Raw genomic sequence first — 16,407 nt, 5'->3', positions numbered from 1 at the left:
AACAGCATACAGTAAGTAACTGATTTCTGAATATGCACTTCCCTTTTTTTGTGACATTGTTATTCTCTTACATAGCTATTTAATACGAAGTTCTAGACTGATAGCACTCCAAATTTATTATACTGCATGTGACATAGCATACACTTACAAAATTCTATTTATTTGGCTTACATGGGATATGAAAGATAACTAACATTATACTCCTTGGGGTTCTGCATTGTAGCTTGTCATACACAGATCAAGATGATGCTTTAGGCATATCAGACAAAAGAGAATAAATGTTAGCCACAAAATTTTACTCATACTGTAAATCTATACTACTATATTGTATTATACATTTTAATGATGAACATTTCAGAAATTATCTGCATTTTAGTCACACAACACCTTTTAAGTTACACAGCACCTTTTAAATACATTGAATGGTTGTAAACTCACCGTAGTAATATTCCCTTTCCTTTCCTCTGGAAGAAATGGGCATGCTTTCATCTGTATTTCTCTAACAGCAGCTGTCATGTTGTACCTTTCAGGGCTATTTTTAATGAAGACCTCGCACTGTGTTGTAACCACCAATGCAGGAGCATCACTTCTTGTTAAATCAGCCACAAACACAACCTCTGGATTTTTAACAATAATGTTCATTTCCATTGTAGATACAGGCTGCACAGATGCTTCAGAAATATAAATTATATTAGTTTAATTATTCAAAGATTAAATGTAAATTATTTTCTTCTTGATTTAATTATTATTATAATTACTTTTTATAATTAATAACATTTACTACAATAATTATTTAAATATTGTAATTTATAGGGAGGCACTGACTATTTAGGGATAAGATCTAACATGACTAGTGTTATGATCTGTAGATCCCTGCAACTGACATTTCTAGGCTCTTCATTGCAGGCACAAAACCGTTTAATATCTAATTACTCTTGGGTACAACAGAAGACTCCACAAAGCTCTCTGTCAAAATGAAAAGGATAACCACTTGAATGAAAATTACAAATATCACCACTATTACTATCTCTGACATTAACAAATGTATCAGCTTTACTCCAACAAATGTATCAGCTTCACTCCATACCTCCATCTGCCAACTCTGATTCTACAAAAATGCTGGGCACATTTTCTGCTCTCTGGAGTAGCAAACACTCATTTTTCTACAGGCCAATAATGCAGCATTATTGATGTCTAATGTAAACACTTGCAATAAAAACATACTTTCATGTAAGACTTCCTATCTGTTCAGACTTTCATCATCAGCTAATAATCACAAAAGGCTTGGCTGACAGGGACACAACTACAATATTTAGAGCACAGGGAAACAACACCAAAAACCAGACTTGCTTTGGCATACCTGATGAGAGCTATCTGAGGCCTGGAAGCATAAAAAAATATTTCCTGCTCTGATGCTCTAATGGACCAATTTTTGTTGTCAGGTACTCAAGCTAAAAATCTCTTTTCTGATGTAGGAAGAAATGCACATCAGTGGACAACTGAAATGACATTTCTAGGCAGCAGTATCAGGCAGGCCAATTCCACATGTAAGCTATATAATACGCTCCAATATTAATCCCATTTTATTTTAAACATACATTTTTAAGTATCTTCTTTCTCGCATAAGACAAGTCTTCATTTGGAAACAAAGGTAATGAATCTATTTCCATTATGCAAAGAAAGCAACATCAATGCTTACAAGCTGTTCTATCCATATAAACATAGGAAATAGCATAAAAGGACTACTGTATTTTTTACATAGTATTAGAATACCAAAACTGAGCTGATTCAAATGCAGATTTTAAACTATTTTGGGTGTATACTGGTATATACCTTGGTCCTTTACAGGTAATGGCTGTTTGAGATTTCTTTGTGCAGCAGCACTTTCTGCATTAGCCTTTAGAAATATATCTGCTACAGTAAGTAGGAACTCCATGCTTGCACAAAGGTATATCTCTTGAACAATAACATCAAGAACAGTGCCATCTCTCCCCTGTTTGTAGTTTACATCCACCATAACTTTCTTTTCAAATCCATGTTTCATTTCCACCATTCTGAAAGACAATTAAGGAGGCATTTAACAAAACAATAAAAAGCCAGCCACAAATACTGAAACACTCAAGATTCTCCTTCCGGATACAATACATTAACAAGACTGAATTTAAAAAGCAATGCAAATAATTTTAGTACATGACTGAAAAAAACATCAGCACTAATTTTTTGTAACTTTAACTGGAATCCCATACAATGGTAACTAAAGATGTTAATAATTTAACAAGACAAACCATCGTATTTCCTTGTTTACGCATCAAAAGTACTACATTTTACTGAAGTTTGTTACTGTTCATGAGACATCATCTTAGTCTTACTTAGAATCTCATTAAAGTGGAAAGTGAAATTGTTTTCTATGTACATTTATTAAATGTATATTTAAAGTTCAATTTATTTCATTTTCTGTATCTCGCACTGCTCTCTCACGAAGATATGTGGAACAAAAAGCAGGTGAAACATACATGCACAGTAATAAGTACTTTAAGAACCCCTAGGCTAAAACAATTGTGGTTTTAACAGGATACTAATGAAATGTAAACATTATGAACTCTTTGTCTAACTCTAATAAATAATGAATTATGTAAAATTACAGACCTTGGTGTAGCCTTCTGGATGGACTGTCTTTTATCATCTAATGTACAGTTTGCCAGTTTGACTGAGGCATTCATTGAACCATCTGATAACATTTTCAGAGCAGCTGACATGAGAGCTAATTTAAACTCTGCAAGCTTCAAAAGGTCATCTCTCTGATCCAAACTGTTAACCTGTTTAAATGAAACATTTGTAGATTTCGCTAGGGGTAGCAAAAATAATATACAGGTGTGATACACAGTTTACTCTAACTGATTATATTTTCAAAAATAGTAAATTAAATAAACCCACTAATAATTCAAAAGATAACCACAAACAACTACATACAAGACAAAATTTTCAAAAACCAAAGCTTTGCCCTTCTACCATCTTTCTAAAGCAAGTTAACATAAGTGAGCGACCTAACCTTACAATAAATTACAAACTTTTAGTCAGAAATTTAGTGACAAGTTTTGTAAGTTTAAACCAAGAGAATATGAATGTATTCCTATTGACAAATTTAAGAATCTTTCTCCACCATTTTGTGTGTCCATCTACCCATCTCTACATGTAGCTAATTAAAATATTTCATTCCTCTGCATATTTTTCTTCCCAAACTATATTTTAAATTAATATAAATTTTCATCAGATTTTTAGTCAGATGACAGAAGATGCCACGTATTATGTGCTACCGCTAGTTATTCTGTTTCCTGTAGTATCTGCCATGCAATTTAGATAAAATAGCCGTTCTCTCATTTTCGTCACATTTGTTATTATTGGTAGAACACACTTTTTGTCATAAATTAAGCTATTCTTGTTCAGAATTTTGAGGACTCTAGGCAATCTTAAAGCTGCTGATTACTCTTTGTAACCAAAATTATACTTACTTGCTTCAAATTTGGACTATACAACACCAAAGTCAGAGAGTCAAATCTGAAGTCCAGTTTTAGTGTTGTTTTTATTTTCATAGGTGAATGCAATTCCACCACAGCTGATGTCACAACAGTTACACCTTTCAGGAATCAGAAACATGGTTAATATTCAGAAAACTACCTGACTGAAATAAGACATTGGTGGAATTTTCTTTTTTTTGACCATGAGGCAATTGATACCAGGACTACTGGGGACAGATGAGGCTCATTTGTCTCAAAGGGGTAAAACAATTCCTGCCCATGAGTTGGCATGAGTTAAGAGGGCTTTAAACTAGGTTTGCAGGGGGGTGGGAAGAAGACCAGGCTCACTTAAGATGAGCCTCTGGGTAGGATACCAGGGTTAGGAGTAAAATCAGTAGCCAGGCTGAAGTGCAATTACACCACTGCACGCGATATGCGTAACACACAGGAGGAGCTGGAGGCCACTGTGCAGCAGGAAAGCAATGACAGAAATGTGGTGGGATGAGCAGAGCACTGCACTGGATGGCTACAAGCTCTTCAGAAGGGACAGGCAAGGAAGGAGAGGTGGTGGGGGACTCTGTACATTAGGAAGTGTTCTGACTGTACGGCGCTCAAGGCTGGCGATGAGAAGGCTGAGTGCCTATGGGTGACAATCGGGGGAAGGCCAAAAAGGCAGATATCCTGGTGGGAGTCTGTTATAGACCACCCAGCCAGGATGAGGAGGTGGATGAACTGTTCTATGATGTGATAATGATGTTTCATGATGGCCAGTCCTTGTTCTTGTGGGTGATATTAACCTGCCAGATGTCTGCTGGAAATTCAACACCAGAGAGGAGGCTGGGAAGTGAGCCTACCAGGGGAGCTACCCGGCTGGATCTGCTGCTTACAAACAGAGAAGGGCTGGTACGAGACACTGTGGTTGAAGCCATCTTGAGCAGAACAACCATGACACAAGAGTTTTCCTCAGGGGTGTCAACAAAATCTTGGACTTCTGGAGGGCAGACTTACAGAACACTGGTTCAGACAGTACCTTGGTAAGCCCTTAAAACCAAAGAGGTCCACAAAGTCTAGATGTACTTTAAGAATGAAATCTTATAGGCACAGGACCAGACTGTCTCTGTGTGCTGGCCTGGCTGAATATGGCCAGCTCTACTCAGGGGGAAAAATGAGAGTTTATGACTTTTGGAAGAAGCAGCAGGCAACTGGAAGAAAAGTACAAGGATGCTGTTAAGTCACACAGAGAGAAAATTAGGGTTAAAACTCAGCTAGATCTCAATCTGACCATTGCTGTGAAGGAAAATACATATAAATAAATATATTAAAATGTGTGTATATATATATATATATATATATATATATATATATATATATATACACACACACACATTTTTATTTATATATAAATGTTTTTATAAATACATTAACAACAAAGAGCAGGCAAAGGAATAATCTCCACCCTTCACTGGATGCTGGATGTGGAGGAGTACCCTGCCACCAAGGATGAGGAAAATGCTGAGGTACTTCATGCCTTCTTCACCTCAGTCTTTAAGAATGAAAATGGTTATTCTCCAGGCAACTGGGCACCTGTGCTGGTAGACAGGGTCAGAGAGTAGAAGAAACCTGCTGCAATCCATGAGGAAGTAATTAGTGCCTGCTGTGCCACTTATGTGTTCACAATTCTATAGGACCAGACAGGATTCATCCTAGGGTGATGATGGAGCTGGCAGAGGGGCTCACCAATCATCAGTCCTGGTAAACTGGAGAGGTCCCAGATGAGTGAAGATTGGCCAATGTGATGCCCATCTACAAAAGAAAGATCCAGAACTACAAGCCTGTCAGCCTGGCCTTGGTGCTGGGGAAGGTTATGGAGCAGATCATCTTGAGTATGATCACATGGCACAAAATGGACAACTAAGGGATCAGGTCCAGGTCCAGAATGATTTCAGAATGGGTTCAGGAAAGGATCTGTCCTGCTTGACTAACCTGATCTCCCTTTTCAACCAGATGACTCATCTAGTTTAAGAGAGAAAGGCTGAGGATGTTAGCTACCTGTACATTAGTGAAGTCTTCAATACTTTCTCCCACAGCATACTCCTGGAGAAGCTGGCAGGCCAGAGCTTGGAAAACTCTTTGCTGGGTTAAAAACTGGCTGGATGGCTGGACCTAGAGAGTGGTAGTGAATGGAATTATATCCGGTTGGCAGACAGTCACCAGTGGTGTTCTCCAGAACTCAATGTTGGGACCAGTTCTGTTTAACAATTTAATATTAAGGATTTGGATAGGGGGATCAAGTGGTTCTCAGTCAGTTCACAGATGACACCAAGCTGGGCAGGAGTTTTGATATGCTGGAGGGTTGGACAGCTCTGCAGATGGGTCTGGACAGGCTGTATAATGGGCTGAGGCCAGTGGTAGGAGGTACAACAAGGTGAAGTGCCAAGTCCTGCTCTTGGATCACAACAACCCCAGGCCGTGCTACAGGCTGAGGACAGAGTGTCTGGAAAGCTGCTCAGTAGAAAACAACTTGAGAGCGCTAGTCAGTAGTGTCTGAACATGAGCCAGCTGGGCTCAGGTGGCCAATGTCATCCTGGCCTGTATCAGGAACAGTGTGGCCAGCAGGACCAGGACAACAATTGCCTGCCTGTACTGAAACTGAGGCCACACTTTGAATCCTGTTTCCAGTTCTGGGCCCCTCACAAAACAAAGACATTGAGGTCCTGAAACACGTCCAGAGAACGACAATGGAACTGCCAAGCAGTATGGAACACAAGCTATATGAGGAGTGACTGAAGGAGATGGGGGTGCTCAGGCTAGAGAAAAGGAATCTCAGAGGGACCCTACTGGTCCCCACAACTACTTGAAAGGTTGTAGCAAGATGGGCAGCTGGTCTCTTTTCACAGACACCTAGTGAGTGACCGGGTAAGATGATACAGCCTCAAGCTGAGACAAGGGAGGTTCAAGCTGGACATCAGGAAGAATTTCTACTCAGGAAGGTGGAAGTATTCAAGATGATGTGGCATTTAGTGCTATGGTTCAGTTGACATGGTGGTGTTTGGTCAAAGGTTGCGTTTGATGGTCTTGGAAGTCTTTTGCAACCTTAATTATTTTGTGATTCTACAATATGGGTACACACAGATGAATCTGACATCCATTTTTAAATGCAATTCCAACAGAAGCCATATATTGACAATAATATACCCAAAATGCCAGATGATGTAATTTTAGAAAATATTACCTGCAGAGTGCTGAGAAGTACCATGCATTTCACTAGAATGACTAGCTGATGCTTTCGATTCCGGCAAAGCTGCTGATGCACTGGAGCTTTCACCTGCATTTTCATTTAGTGTCCTCAGTATTGTGGTAATATCTTCCTGACTGAGAATGAGCTTCAAAAAGATTGGAATGGAAATCAGAACAACTCTGTTCACATAATTTTTGGTAACTAAAATCTGGGCTTACAGGTAAGCAGATCAATCAAATTAATCTCATCTGAATCTCTGTTTAGGACGCTGAGCATTTTTCTCAAATTCACACAACTCCTTACAATAATTTCTAGAAATCAGAAATCAGTCACATATTATTTTGTTTTCATCTACAAACTTTCCCTATCAAGTTACAGTTTAGAAACTGGAATGTCATAACATGTACACATACAGTTTGACTTAGAGTTGACCAAAATTTTTATCTGCATTTAGTCACAAGGCACCTTAAAGTAATACTTACGAGTTCTATTTCAAAATCTGGCAAATTGGTTTTCCTCACACACTTCACAACCTTTCTATTTTTAATGTTAAATTTAAATTATGTTCTGTTTAAATTTCAATTTACATTATTTATTTTTTTTTAATGTTAAAATTTAATCATGCTAGAATGAATCCCATTTGGCCCCATAGATCTGTGAGTGCCTATGCGGCACAGCAGGTCATAAATAACTATTCAGGTTTGTCATAGGTATAAATTCAGCACTGCTATTGAACAAACCAATAAGCCCCAACTTTTCCAATACTTCACTGGAAGACACTGATAGATAAAAGGCAAGAAAAGAATAAGCATTTTTAACTAGCAACAGTAATTCACAGTACAAAGTCTGCCTGGACTATCACAGATTAAATACAGACCTTAAATTAGAACCAAAATCTATTCATTTCCTTTTCCCCTATGAAACAACAAAAGCTGCTCTATCTTTATGTCTTGAAATCAAACAATACTTTAACTACTGGGCTTGGACTTTTATAGAGAAAAATGAATCTGTTTTCCAGAAATATTATAACAGTTGCTTTCAGAGACAAGTGCTTACATTCATAGGCTTGAGTCGGCCAGATATTTCAATATCAGGAACTTCATTATACCACGCAGCTGCTAAATTTCGTTCAACAGCTAGTTCCAGATTGACTGGCTGCAGCAACTGTACTTCAGTTTGCAAAGAATCTTGCTCATAGTAAGATCTGTGAAAAGAAGCAAAAAACTCCCAGCTTTCACATATTTCACATTCTAAAAAACACACTTCTGTCTTTTCCTCATCCTTTTAAATAATGCTATAAAACTGCCTTTATACTACTCCAAGTAGCTCTAGTTGAAGCCTTACTCCACCAAGTAGACCTCCTTCCTTTGTAGGGAGGCGGTATCAGGCACATACCAGGCATGCAACACACAAGCTCTTACCTGCTCTCCAGTGGAGAGCAATTCCATCGTTCTTCCGTACTCTTCAATTGTATTTGAAAAGTCCCTTCCATTCCCTCTCCCTCCATGAACCCCCTGCACCAAGCACCATTTTTAAACAGCTCTTAATGGCTGTCTAACTGAGGACCTTTGCTGCTATGCATAGCTTGAAAATCACAGCAAAAGAGTCTAATACAAATAGGTATAGCCTGTCCCAAATTAATGAATAATGCATAACTCTATAGTACTACACAATTTATCCTGAACAAACTTGCTCCTATTAAGAATGTGCAGATTGTTCCTTTTCCTAAACCATATATTTTCATTGCTTTAAAAAAATATTCATTTGTTGTTATATTCCAAGATAATACTCTGTCAGTCACCAACCATTAACTAATTATTTAACTACTCCTTGAAGCTCTCTAACGGAAGAATCCCAAAAGGATTAAATGAATTCTAAAAATATGGACATTACCTGTATAACTTCAGTTCACTCAATTTCACTGTCATAGAGTCAATAACAGGTGGAAGACTACACCGTGTTTTTGTTTTAGCAATAAAGAATTGGTTCTTCACAGTGATTAGACCAAGATCAGCCACCAGGACATTTGCAGACATTGCTGACTGTGGAATTATCACAACAGGTGCCTTGATATTGATATCCAGTGCCAAACGGGAACTACGCTCTGCCAACCCTTTTACACCTGTAGCTGCTTTCTCTGCTGTTCGAACAGTTGCCTCAGTAAAAGCTTCCTTGGCAGCTTGAAAGTTATTTATAAAAGCCTAGGAAAGGAATACAGACATCAGGAATTCATTATTAAGAATTACAGTACTTCAAAAACATTATGAATCATAGTTATTTAAACAGCAAACCATCCTAAAAGGTTATTTTTGCTGTACATTTTGTCCAAATTCTTTCATAGGATAATCTTTCCTCAAGTATGATTAATTGTGCATACATAAAAATAAATTTCTATACCAAATATTTGGAAAATTAGATGGTAAGAGCAATGACCTTGTAACATGATTTGTAGGAACTACATTTTATCTAATCATATGAGCAGCAGAAGACTGATTTACTTAGCAGTATTTATGGAAAGGGCATTAATTTTCATGGTTTCTTACTTATATTTCTGTGTTATAAATAATGAATTGTATGTATATTCAACAGTTGTTACAAACATTCTAAGACAAACAATAGTAAACGTTTTTGCTTACTCATCTGCTCCACAGTAACAAACATATGCAGAAGAAAAATAAGCCATCAAGCCCAACCATCAATCCCAGAAAACTTTTTTACGATAGTATATAAAAGGTCTTACACAAATAGACACCATCACATATGGAACATCATCTTGCTCTGACAACTTCACCTGGATAATAAGAAACAGTATCCGGAAAATTTAACTTACCAAAACAGATGAAACAAACTTGTTGACAAAAACTACTTGAATACACCCAACAGTTAGGTAAATACGATTGTCAACAACATCCATATTTGTATATGCAATGCCATCTGTAGCATTCACATATGATACCATTCTGAAGTTGAAGACTTCTTTTTCTGTGATGTAAAGAGCCTTAAGAAGAAAAAAAAATAGCATCTTAACTGTAAAAACTTACATATAGGAGAAACTTAATTTCAAAACAAAATGTAGTACCTCACAGTAGTAAGACATTTTTACTTCAAATATCTCAACAATATATGAAAAAAAAATCAAAGTTTAAAAATTTATTGAAATAGCTGAAAACATTAAGTTGACATTTCAGCTTGAATAATTCTCTTCACAAAAGTCAACATAGTAAAGAAGCTATGAGCAGCTAAATATCACAGCTAATTGCACAAATTAATGTCAGTCTAATAATTCCTGGTTGTGAGTGCAAAATTATTCTGTCATATACAGAATACTACTCCCAATAAGTACATAAAACATGACTGAAAAAAGTCACAGTGGAGTGCAGAGTCTAAAAAGTTTAATTTAGCATCCATTCAAAAAGAAAATGAACAATATATGCATATGCCTACCTTTTTATACAATGCTTTCTCATCAGAATCCACAATACTGATGTTCTTCAATTTTGCAGTCACATCAGTTGCTGCTTTCTTCATGATCACTTGGCTATCCAGACCTCAAAAACAAGATATACAAAATCCATACACTATAGTGGTTACAAAGTTTTGTGCTTTTGTGATTAAAGCTTTGTTCCTACCTTCAATGTGAATTTCAGCTATTCTATGGCTTTTTTCTCTGATAAAAATACGCAAACATGATAAATCCGCACAGATAATGAGGTCAATAATATCTTCACCCTTCGATTTTTTTGATGCTATGGGAAATAAAAAATAACAAAAGTTACCATTCTTCAATGAGGAGGACATGTACTATTTTGGTATCCCTTTAAAATGCACAGCAAGCAAGAGGTTAATGCTCCTCAAGTATAAGGCAATAATCATAAGGCCATCAAATGCCGTAATTCATACCAGGGAAAAGCCAATAAAAACGTGACAACCATTTATAGCTTTTCTATTTACATTGACTCAGTGCCTCCAATACATAGCAAATGTATGCCTTGACCTATATGTCAGAAAACTGCACATGGCTAAGGATACAACCCTATAAATACATATAGTTTGAAGCAAAATTTCTCATATCAAACATCGACAGGCTTGCAAAAATAGAAAGTACATTTGTTTTATTCCTTACTTAAGTGAAGAGAGAGGAATGAAAGGAGGAAAAAATAATAAAGAAACTTACTTAATTTTTTAAGAACATCCTTCTTCTCTTCTGTTTTTTCATGGACTGGTTCTTCCACAACTTTAGTTTCTTGTTTAGGGAGAAGATTATTCAGATAGTTCATAGCATTCAGCAGAGCTTCAGTATGCAAATGAACATCTAGGGAAGAAAAGTTCACCTAAAAGAAAAATTTTTCTTTATCCAGTATGCCTCTCCTCTCAAATTGAGAAAATTATGTTAAAAAGAAGTTATCATACCTTTATTTTCTGTAGAACATTCTGACTGACAGTTTTCAGTTCTGGTCCCTTAATATCAGTCTATTTCACCAAAAGTGCACATAAAACAAACAAATCAGAACTTGTAAATTCCATTTAAAAAAACTTATTTTCAAATTCACTACAACTTAAGACGTAAAAGTTTTTCTATTGAAGGAGCAGACAGACCTTGCACATGACACTCATGACGTTAAAAACATCAATAAGTAAGGAAAAAACCTTCAACATCTGGTGCATATTAATGTGATGTTTATGACAGGCTTACAATTCAAAAGCAAAGTCTACTCTTTCCTAACCTTTGTATATTCCAGAGTGAGAAGATCATCTTCTACATTATCCAATGTAGTAATTATGTAAACTGGCTTGCCATTATCATCTAAAAAGAGCAAGAAAAAAGAGAATACAGAAAATTACTTATCTTAAAAGAAAAAAAATTAAAACCTTCTTCATCTATAAACTGCCAGCTAGCGACTAGCTGTCATTGCTGCTTAATCAAAAAAACCTCTTTTGCAGAAATAAAATAGTTAAACGTCTACAATCTACTATCTCTAAAATCATCCCCACCAGAACATATTTACCAAAGCACTAAATAAGTGGATGAGCTCCTGATTTACTTGCCTTCAGCCCTGCATTTAAGTTAGGAAGCAAATTTTCCTTATTTGACAAAAGCCCTACAGAGTTTTTGAAGACAAATTCACAGTGTTATTTGTGAAAAATTCCTTGACCAGATTATAAATACTTACCAATATACTCTGGGCACAGAAGACCAACTTCACGAAGGAAAGCACTCCCAGTCATGTCAAATGTTCGCACTTTAAGTTCAGTGCCTAAGCCCAAAATATCAAGCTGGAGCACAGGCATCTCAGTACCACCAGTAAGACGGCATAATTTAATTAAGACCTAAAAAAAAACCACCAAAACACACACCCAAAACCAGTAAGGGACTATAAGAAGCATAAAAACTGCTTAGTTTTTTATACAGGATATATTTACTTACATTTTATTGGTTAATGTCTATTGGTTAATTTAACTCTTTACAGCAAATGCCTTGAAGAGAAATAAACAATTCAACAAACAGTAGTCGTTGCTGTTATTATAACAAAAACTTCAAACATGCATGTATATAATACCAAAGTAACAGTTACATGAACTAAATTATTTTTTTTTAAATTCTGTACAGCACTCAGCAATGTTCAATACAGTCAAAACTAGATTTTCAGTCAGCACAAAGTGTTTACTACTTTCACTAGAATTTGTCTGAATTCTCCTGCTAAGTTAGATTCCCAAACTGAATGTCTGGCAAGAGGATTTACTACATTTTCACCAATACATGACAATACTGTTGTTAAATAAATATGTAGCTGAGCTGTTGTATCTGATTTTGACAACCAAACAAATATATGTATTCTTCCTTTCCATGTAATGCTGTCTATAAATAAGAAAAATCAAAACAAAACCCAGGAAGCAATTTTAAACTATGAGGACAACAGAGGTGATTTCTAATAGATTCCCAAATTATTTTTTTTAAAAGATTGTAAGTTAGTTGTCATTAGAAAATAAGGTAAAACACAGCATCCTCATTTTAGACTAGTAGTTCTAAATAAGGTCTTGTCATCACATTAACAGTACATTTTAGTTTTATTAGTAGTAAAGGTGTAATATATGGTATGCTAAAAGCTAACTGAATTAGTATGATTTATTTAAAATAAAAGTAAAGTAAAAAACACAGTTTCAGGAATAACAGTGTGCCATCTAATGACAAAGTTAATGATAGTGTTAGTAAGTCATCTCTTTTACTAGAACTGATACAGTTAGCAAGTGTTCTTGCATTTGGGTAAAGTACTCTTTTTTACCCCCTAAGCCTGAAACAGCAAGAATACAGAAAATTCTTCATAATTAAGGTGTTACAGATTTACATATGTGGACAACAGCATCCAGGAAAAACTAGAACAGAAAAATAAGGTGCTTTTACAACATAAAACATTAATGAAGTTTTCCCATTGGCCACAGCAGTATCTGGAAAAAAGATGCCACAAGCACCTATTTAGCTAAAACAAAGATGTAATATGATTTATGAGACATAGGTAAAGAAAATTCAGTGACAAGGTGAGTTGGGAAATCAAGTGGATAAAACAAAGCACTTCAGTGATGACAAGGATACAAAAGAACAATTCTGACTTGGAAAAAACTGCATAATAGTTTCAGGGAAAAATGGGAAATGAGTATCTCTGCACACACAGAATTATAAACACAACAAACATGGAAAAAATTACAGTCCTGCTGTGCTTCAGGGAAATTTAAAAAAGTAATTTTACCTCAGCTACTTCAAACTTTAGCTGGAAATCTGTCATATTTTTCAGAGATTCTTGTTTGTGTAGGTTTTTTCGCCTTGCACTGACAATCTGCTTCAAGCAGTCAGGTGAGATTTCAAAAAATGGCATATCTTCCACAGGACTGCTTAGTGCATCATAAAATTCTTCTTCTGATTCTAAGGATTAATTCACAACAGCATTACATATGCAGCTTACACAGCCAGTATTTTACAGTATTATGACCTAGAGTTTTTACGTCTACATCTATAAAAGCTTAAACATACAAGTATCTAGCAGAAAACCAACAATAAAATCTGTTTCCATAACCATCTCAATTCCTGCCTCCGCAACTTTACTCCACACCTACAGCAGCCTCCATCATGTCATCATAAACTTCAGATCTCATTAGCTAATTCCTTCATCAGCATTCTCTTACTTCTGGCTTTGCAAAAGACAGCACAATCAATGTTTTGTCTTGCCTTGGGTGTGACCTTACAGATTAACTCCTCTGCTGATCAGACTGCTGTTGACAGAACAGGAGCCAGAGCCTCAATATCAGCCACACTACTTGGAATTTCTTGCTGCTGTAGATGTCCCATTTCAGAGACTCCTAAGAACTATCAAGCTTTTAATCCACTTTACATTAGTGCAGAAATATAACCAGGATAAATAGATTACACTGTCTTGTAAAGGTCTTCTTCACCTAAAAACCATAAATACTGAAGTAAAAGGTAACTGTGGAAGAAATATCCTTCTAAAAAAACTCAACAAATTATATGAAGTATTTTGTAAAGCTTAAAATCAGCTCCAAGATTTTGGAGGGTGAAGATAAATAACTAACATAAATCACTTAAAAGAACTGTGTAACTGTATGTATAGTATAGATTAAAAATCAGACTTGATTAAAATCTAAATCTAGCTATTACCTTCTCAAATTACTTGTTGCCAGCATGCGTTCTCACTTCAGCCTAGTTTTTAAGAACTGAAAGATATGACTCTACATTTGGACACTTAAAGGAGCTTATATAAAAACAGATGAAGATGCACAAATACATATTTTTACACATACTGCATACATGCTGAATTTAAAGCTATGAAATAGACATAATAACTTTGCTGATAATTTTGCTAGTGTTTGCTAACCACAAAAACCATTAACTTGAGAAAGTAGTAGAAGTCTGTTTCTCCAGCTGAGTGTTTTGACATCACAAACATGACTGACACTGAAATAACACTGATATATTTGATTATTTTTCTAACGTAACTACTAGATTAAACATTAGGATCTAGCTAAGCTGTTTTGAACAGCAAGGCAACATTGAACACAACTGGCTCTCCCACGGCAATCTTCTGCTTTTTCCAGTACAAGTCAAAATGTTCATTTATAAAAACACAGCAGTTTCTAATGGTTATCATTTCCCTACCTCATAATTTAAACAAATCCACATAAATAGGAGAGAAATCCTTCACCATAAGAAAATAATCAAAACCATCATCAGAAGACTAAGCACATGCTAAAGCTAAAAATTTCATATTACTTCAAACGCCCGGAATAGAGATTTGCAATAACATATGCCGACAAAAATAAACCCACCATACCAAACAAAATTTTCCTGCTATACCTTCAGGAAAGGAATGACAAAAACAAGCATAGAGAATTTTATTGCTATGAGAAAACACTCAAGTAGTTTGTACAGTATCAATTATAAGCTAAACAGAATATAACACTACTCAGCCCTCAAGAACTTGAAACAAAGCCCCATATCCTCGCTCACAGCAAGAACAATAAATTAATTAAATTAATTCAAAGAACTCAAAAACTTATTGACTTGACCTGCTTTTTAAGCAAGACTTTAAAATAGGTTATACTACCTGACTCAGGGAATGAATGAAGATCCAAAACAGGATACACGCCTTGAGATGCATGTGGTGCTGGAAGCACAGGGGACAGTGTAGCCTGAAACAGGAGATATAATAAAATTTTTTCTTGTATTTATTCGTCATGCTACTGCATACCTATATGCTGCATCCAAATTTTACAACTTAGGGAAACTTAGCTTAAGTGCAATTCAATAAAATTAAACACATTACTAAAATAATAAGCATAGGGAGAAACAAGGCCTAAAATAAGTAGAAGCAGCAGCTTTTGCGCTTGCATCTAACTAGAGAGAACACACTATGAAACACAGCGAAGGGGTTCAAACATTCAACTTCACAGATCAAAAGATTGTTAGAAATGGCACATTATATGAAAAATCATAAAAGACAAAACCTAGTCCCTCAAAGGACTACAATACAGCAACTTCAGAGAACAATAAAGTTCAACAGCTCTTTACAAAAGTAACACAAGTGCTGGGTGGGGAAAAAAGAAAGAGATACACAAAACATTAGAGCAGGCAGGACTGCATTCTATTTCACAGAATCATAGAAACATTTAAGTTAGAAAAGACCCTTCAGATCACCAAGTACATCTATAAACCTAGCACTGCAAGGGACATGGTTTTGTGGCAAGCTTAAATGCCACATCTACAAGCCTTTTAAACAGCTGCAGGGATGGTGACTCATCCACTGGGCAGCCTGCTCCAATGTTTGACAATCATTTTGGTGAAAAAGTTTTCCTAATATTCTATCTAAACCTCCTCTGGAGCAATCTGAGGCCATTTACTCTTATCCTGGAACTTTTTACTCGGGAGAAAAGACCAACACCTCAGTCTTTCTCACCATGAGGAGCCCAAAACCGAGCACAGGATTCAAGGTGAGGCCCCACCAGTGCCAAGGACAGGGGGACAATCACTGCCTCAGTCCTGCTGGCCACACTATTGCTGATGCAGGCCAGGAGGCCCTCTGCATTCTTGGCCACCTGGGCACACACCGGCTCATGTTCAGCTGCCTGTTAACCAGCACCCCTAGTTCC

At 36.2% G+C, this 16,407-nt stretch overlaps 1 protein-coding gene across 1 annotated transcript in view; it reads right to left on the bottom strand.

Moving 5' to 3' along the window:
- VPS13A (vacuolar protein sorting 13 homolog A) overlaps positions 1 to 16,407 on the bottom strand; it is a 101,159-nt gene that overhangs the window by 46,286 nt on the left and 38,466 nt on the right. Inside the window, exons 24-39 of the mRNA XM_084225488.1 lie at positions 15,366 to 15,450; positions 13,497 to 13,669; positions 11,925 to 12,081; positions 11,478 to 11,557; positions 11,164 to 11,223; positions 10,928 to 11,084; positions 10,383 to 10,499; positions 10,198 to 10,301; positions 9,584 to 9,751; positions 8,647 to 8,954; positions 7,810 to 7,957; positions 6,748 to 6,898; positions 3,510 to 3,634; positions 2,647 to 2,816; positions 1,834 to 2,054; positions 439 to 671 (exon numbers count right to left, since the gene is read on the bottom strand). Coding sequence (XP_084081614.1) covers positions 439 to 671; positions 1,834 to 2,054; positions 2,647 to 2,816; positions 3,510 to 3,634; positions 6,748 to 6,898; positions 7,810 to 7,957; positions 8,647 to 8,954; positions 9,584 to 9,751; positions 10,198 to 10,301; positions 10,383 to 10,499; positions 10,928 to 11,084; positions 11,164 to 11,223; positions 11,478 to 11,557; positions 11,925 to 12,081; positions 13,497 to 13,669; positions 15,366 to 15,450 — 2,457 coding nt within the window. The remainder of the gene's footprint in view (positions 1 to 438; positions 672 to 1,833; positions 2,055 to 2,646; positions 2,817 to 3,509; positions 3,635 to 6,747; positions 6,899 to 7,809; positions 7,958 to 8,646; positions 8,955 to 9,583; positions 9,752 to 10,197; positions 10,302 to 10,382; positions 10,500 to 10,927; positions 11,085 to 11,163; positions 11,224 to 11,477; positions 11,558 to 11,924; positions 12,082 to 13,496; positions 13,670 to 15,365; positions 15,451 to 16,407) is intronic.

The sequence above is a fragment of the Fringilla coelebs genome (genome assembly GCF_963513975.1).
Source record: "Fringilla coelebs genome assembly, chromosome: Z".
Classification (NCBI taxonomy): domain Eukaryota; kingdom Metazoa; phylum Chordata; class Aves; order Passeriformes; family Fringillidae; genus Fringilla; species Fringilla coelebs.
This window is presented reverse-complemented; position numbering and strand designations above follow the sequence as displayed.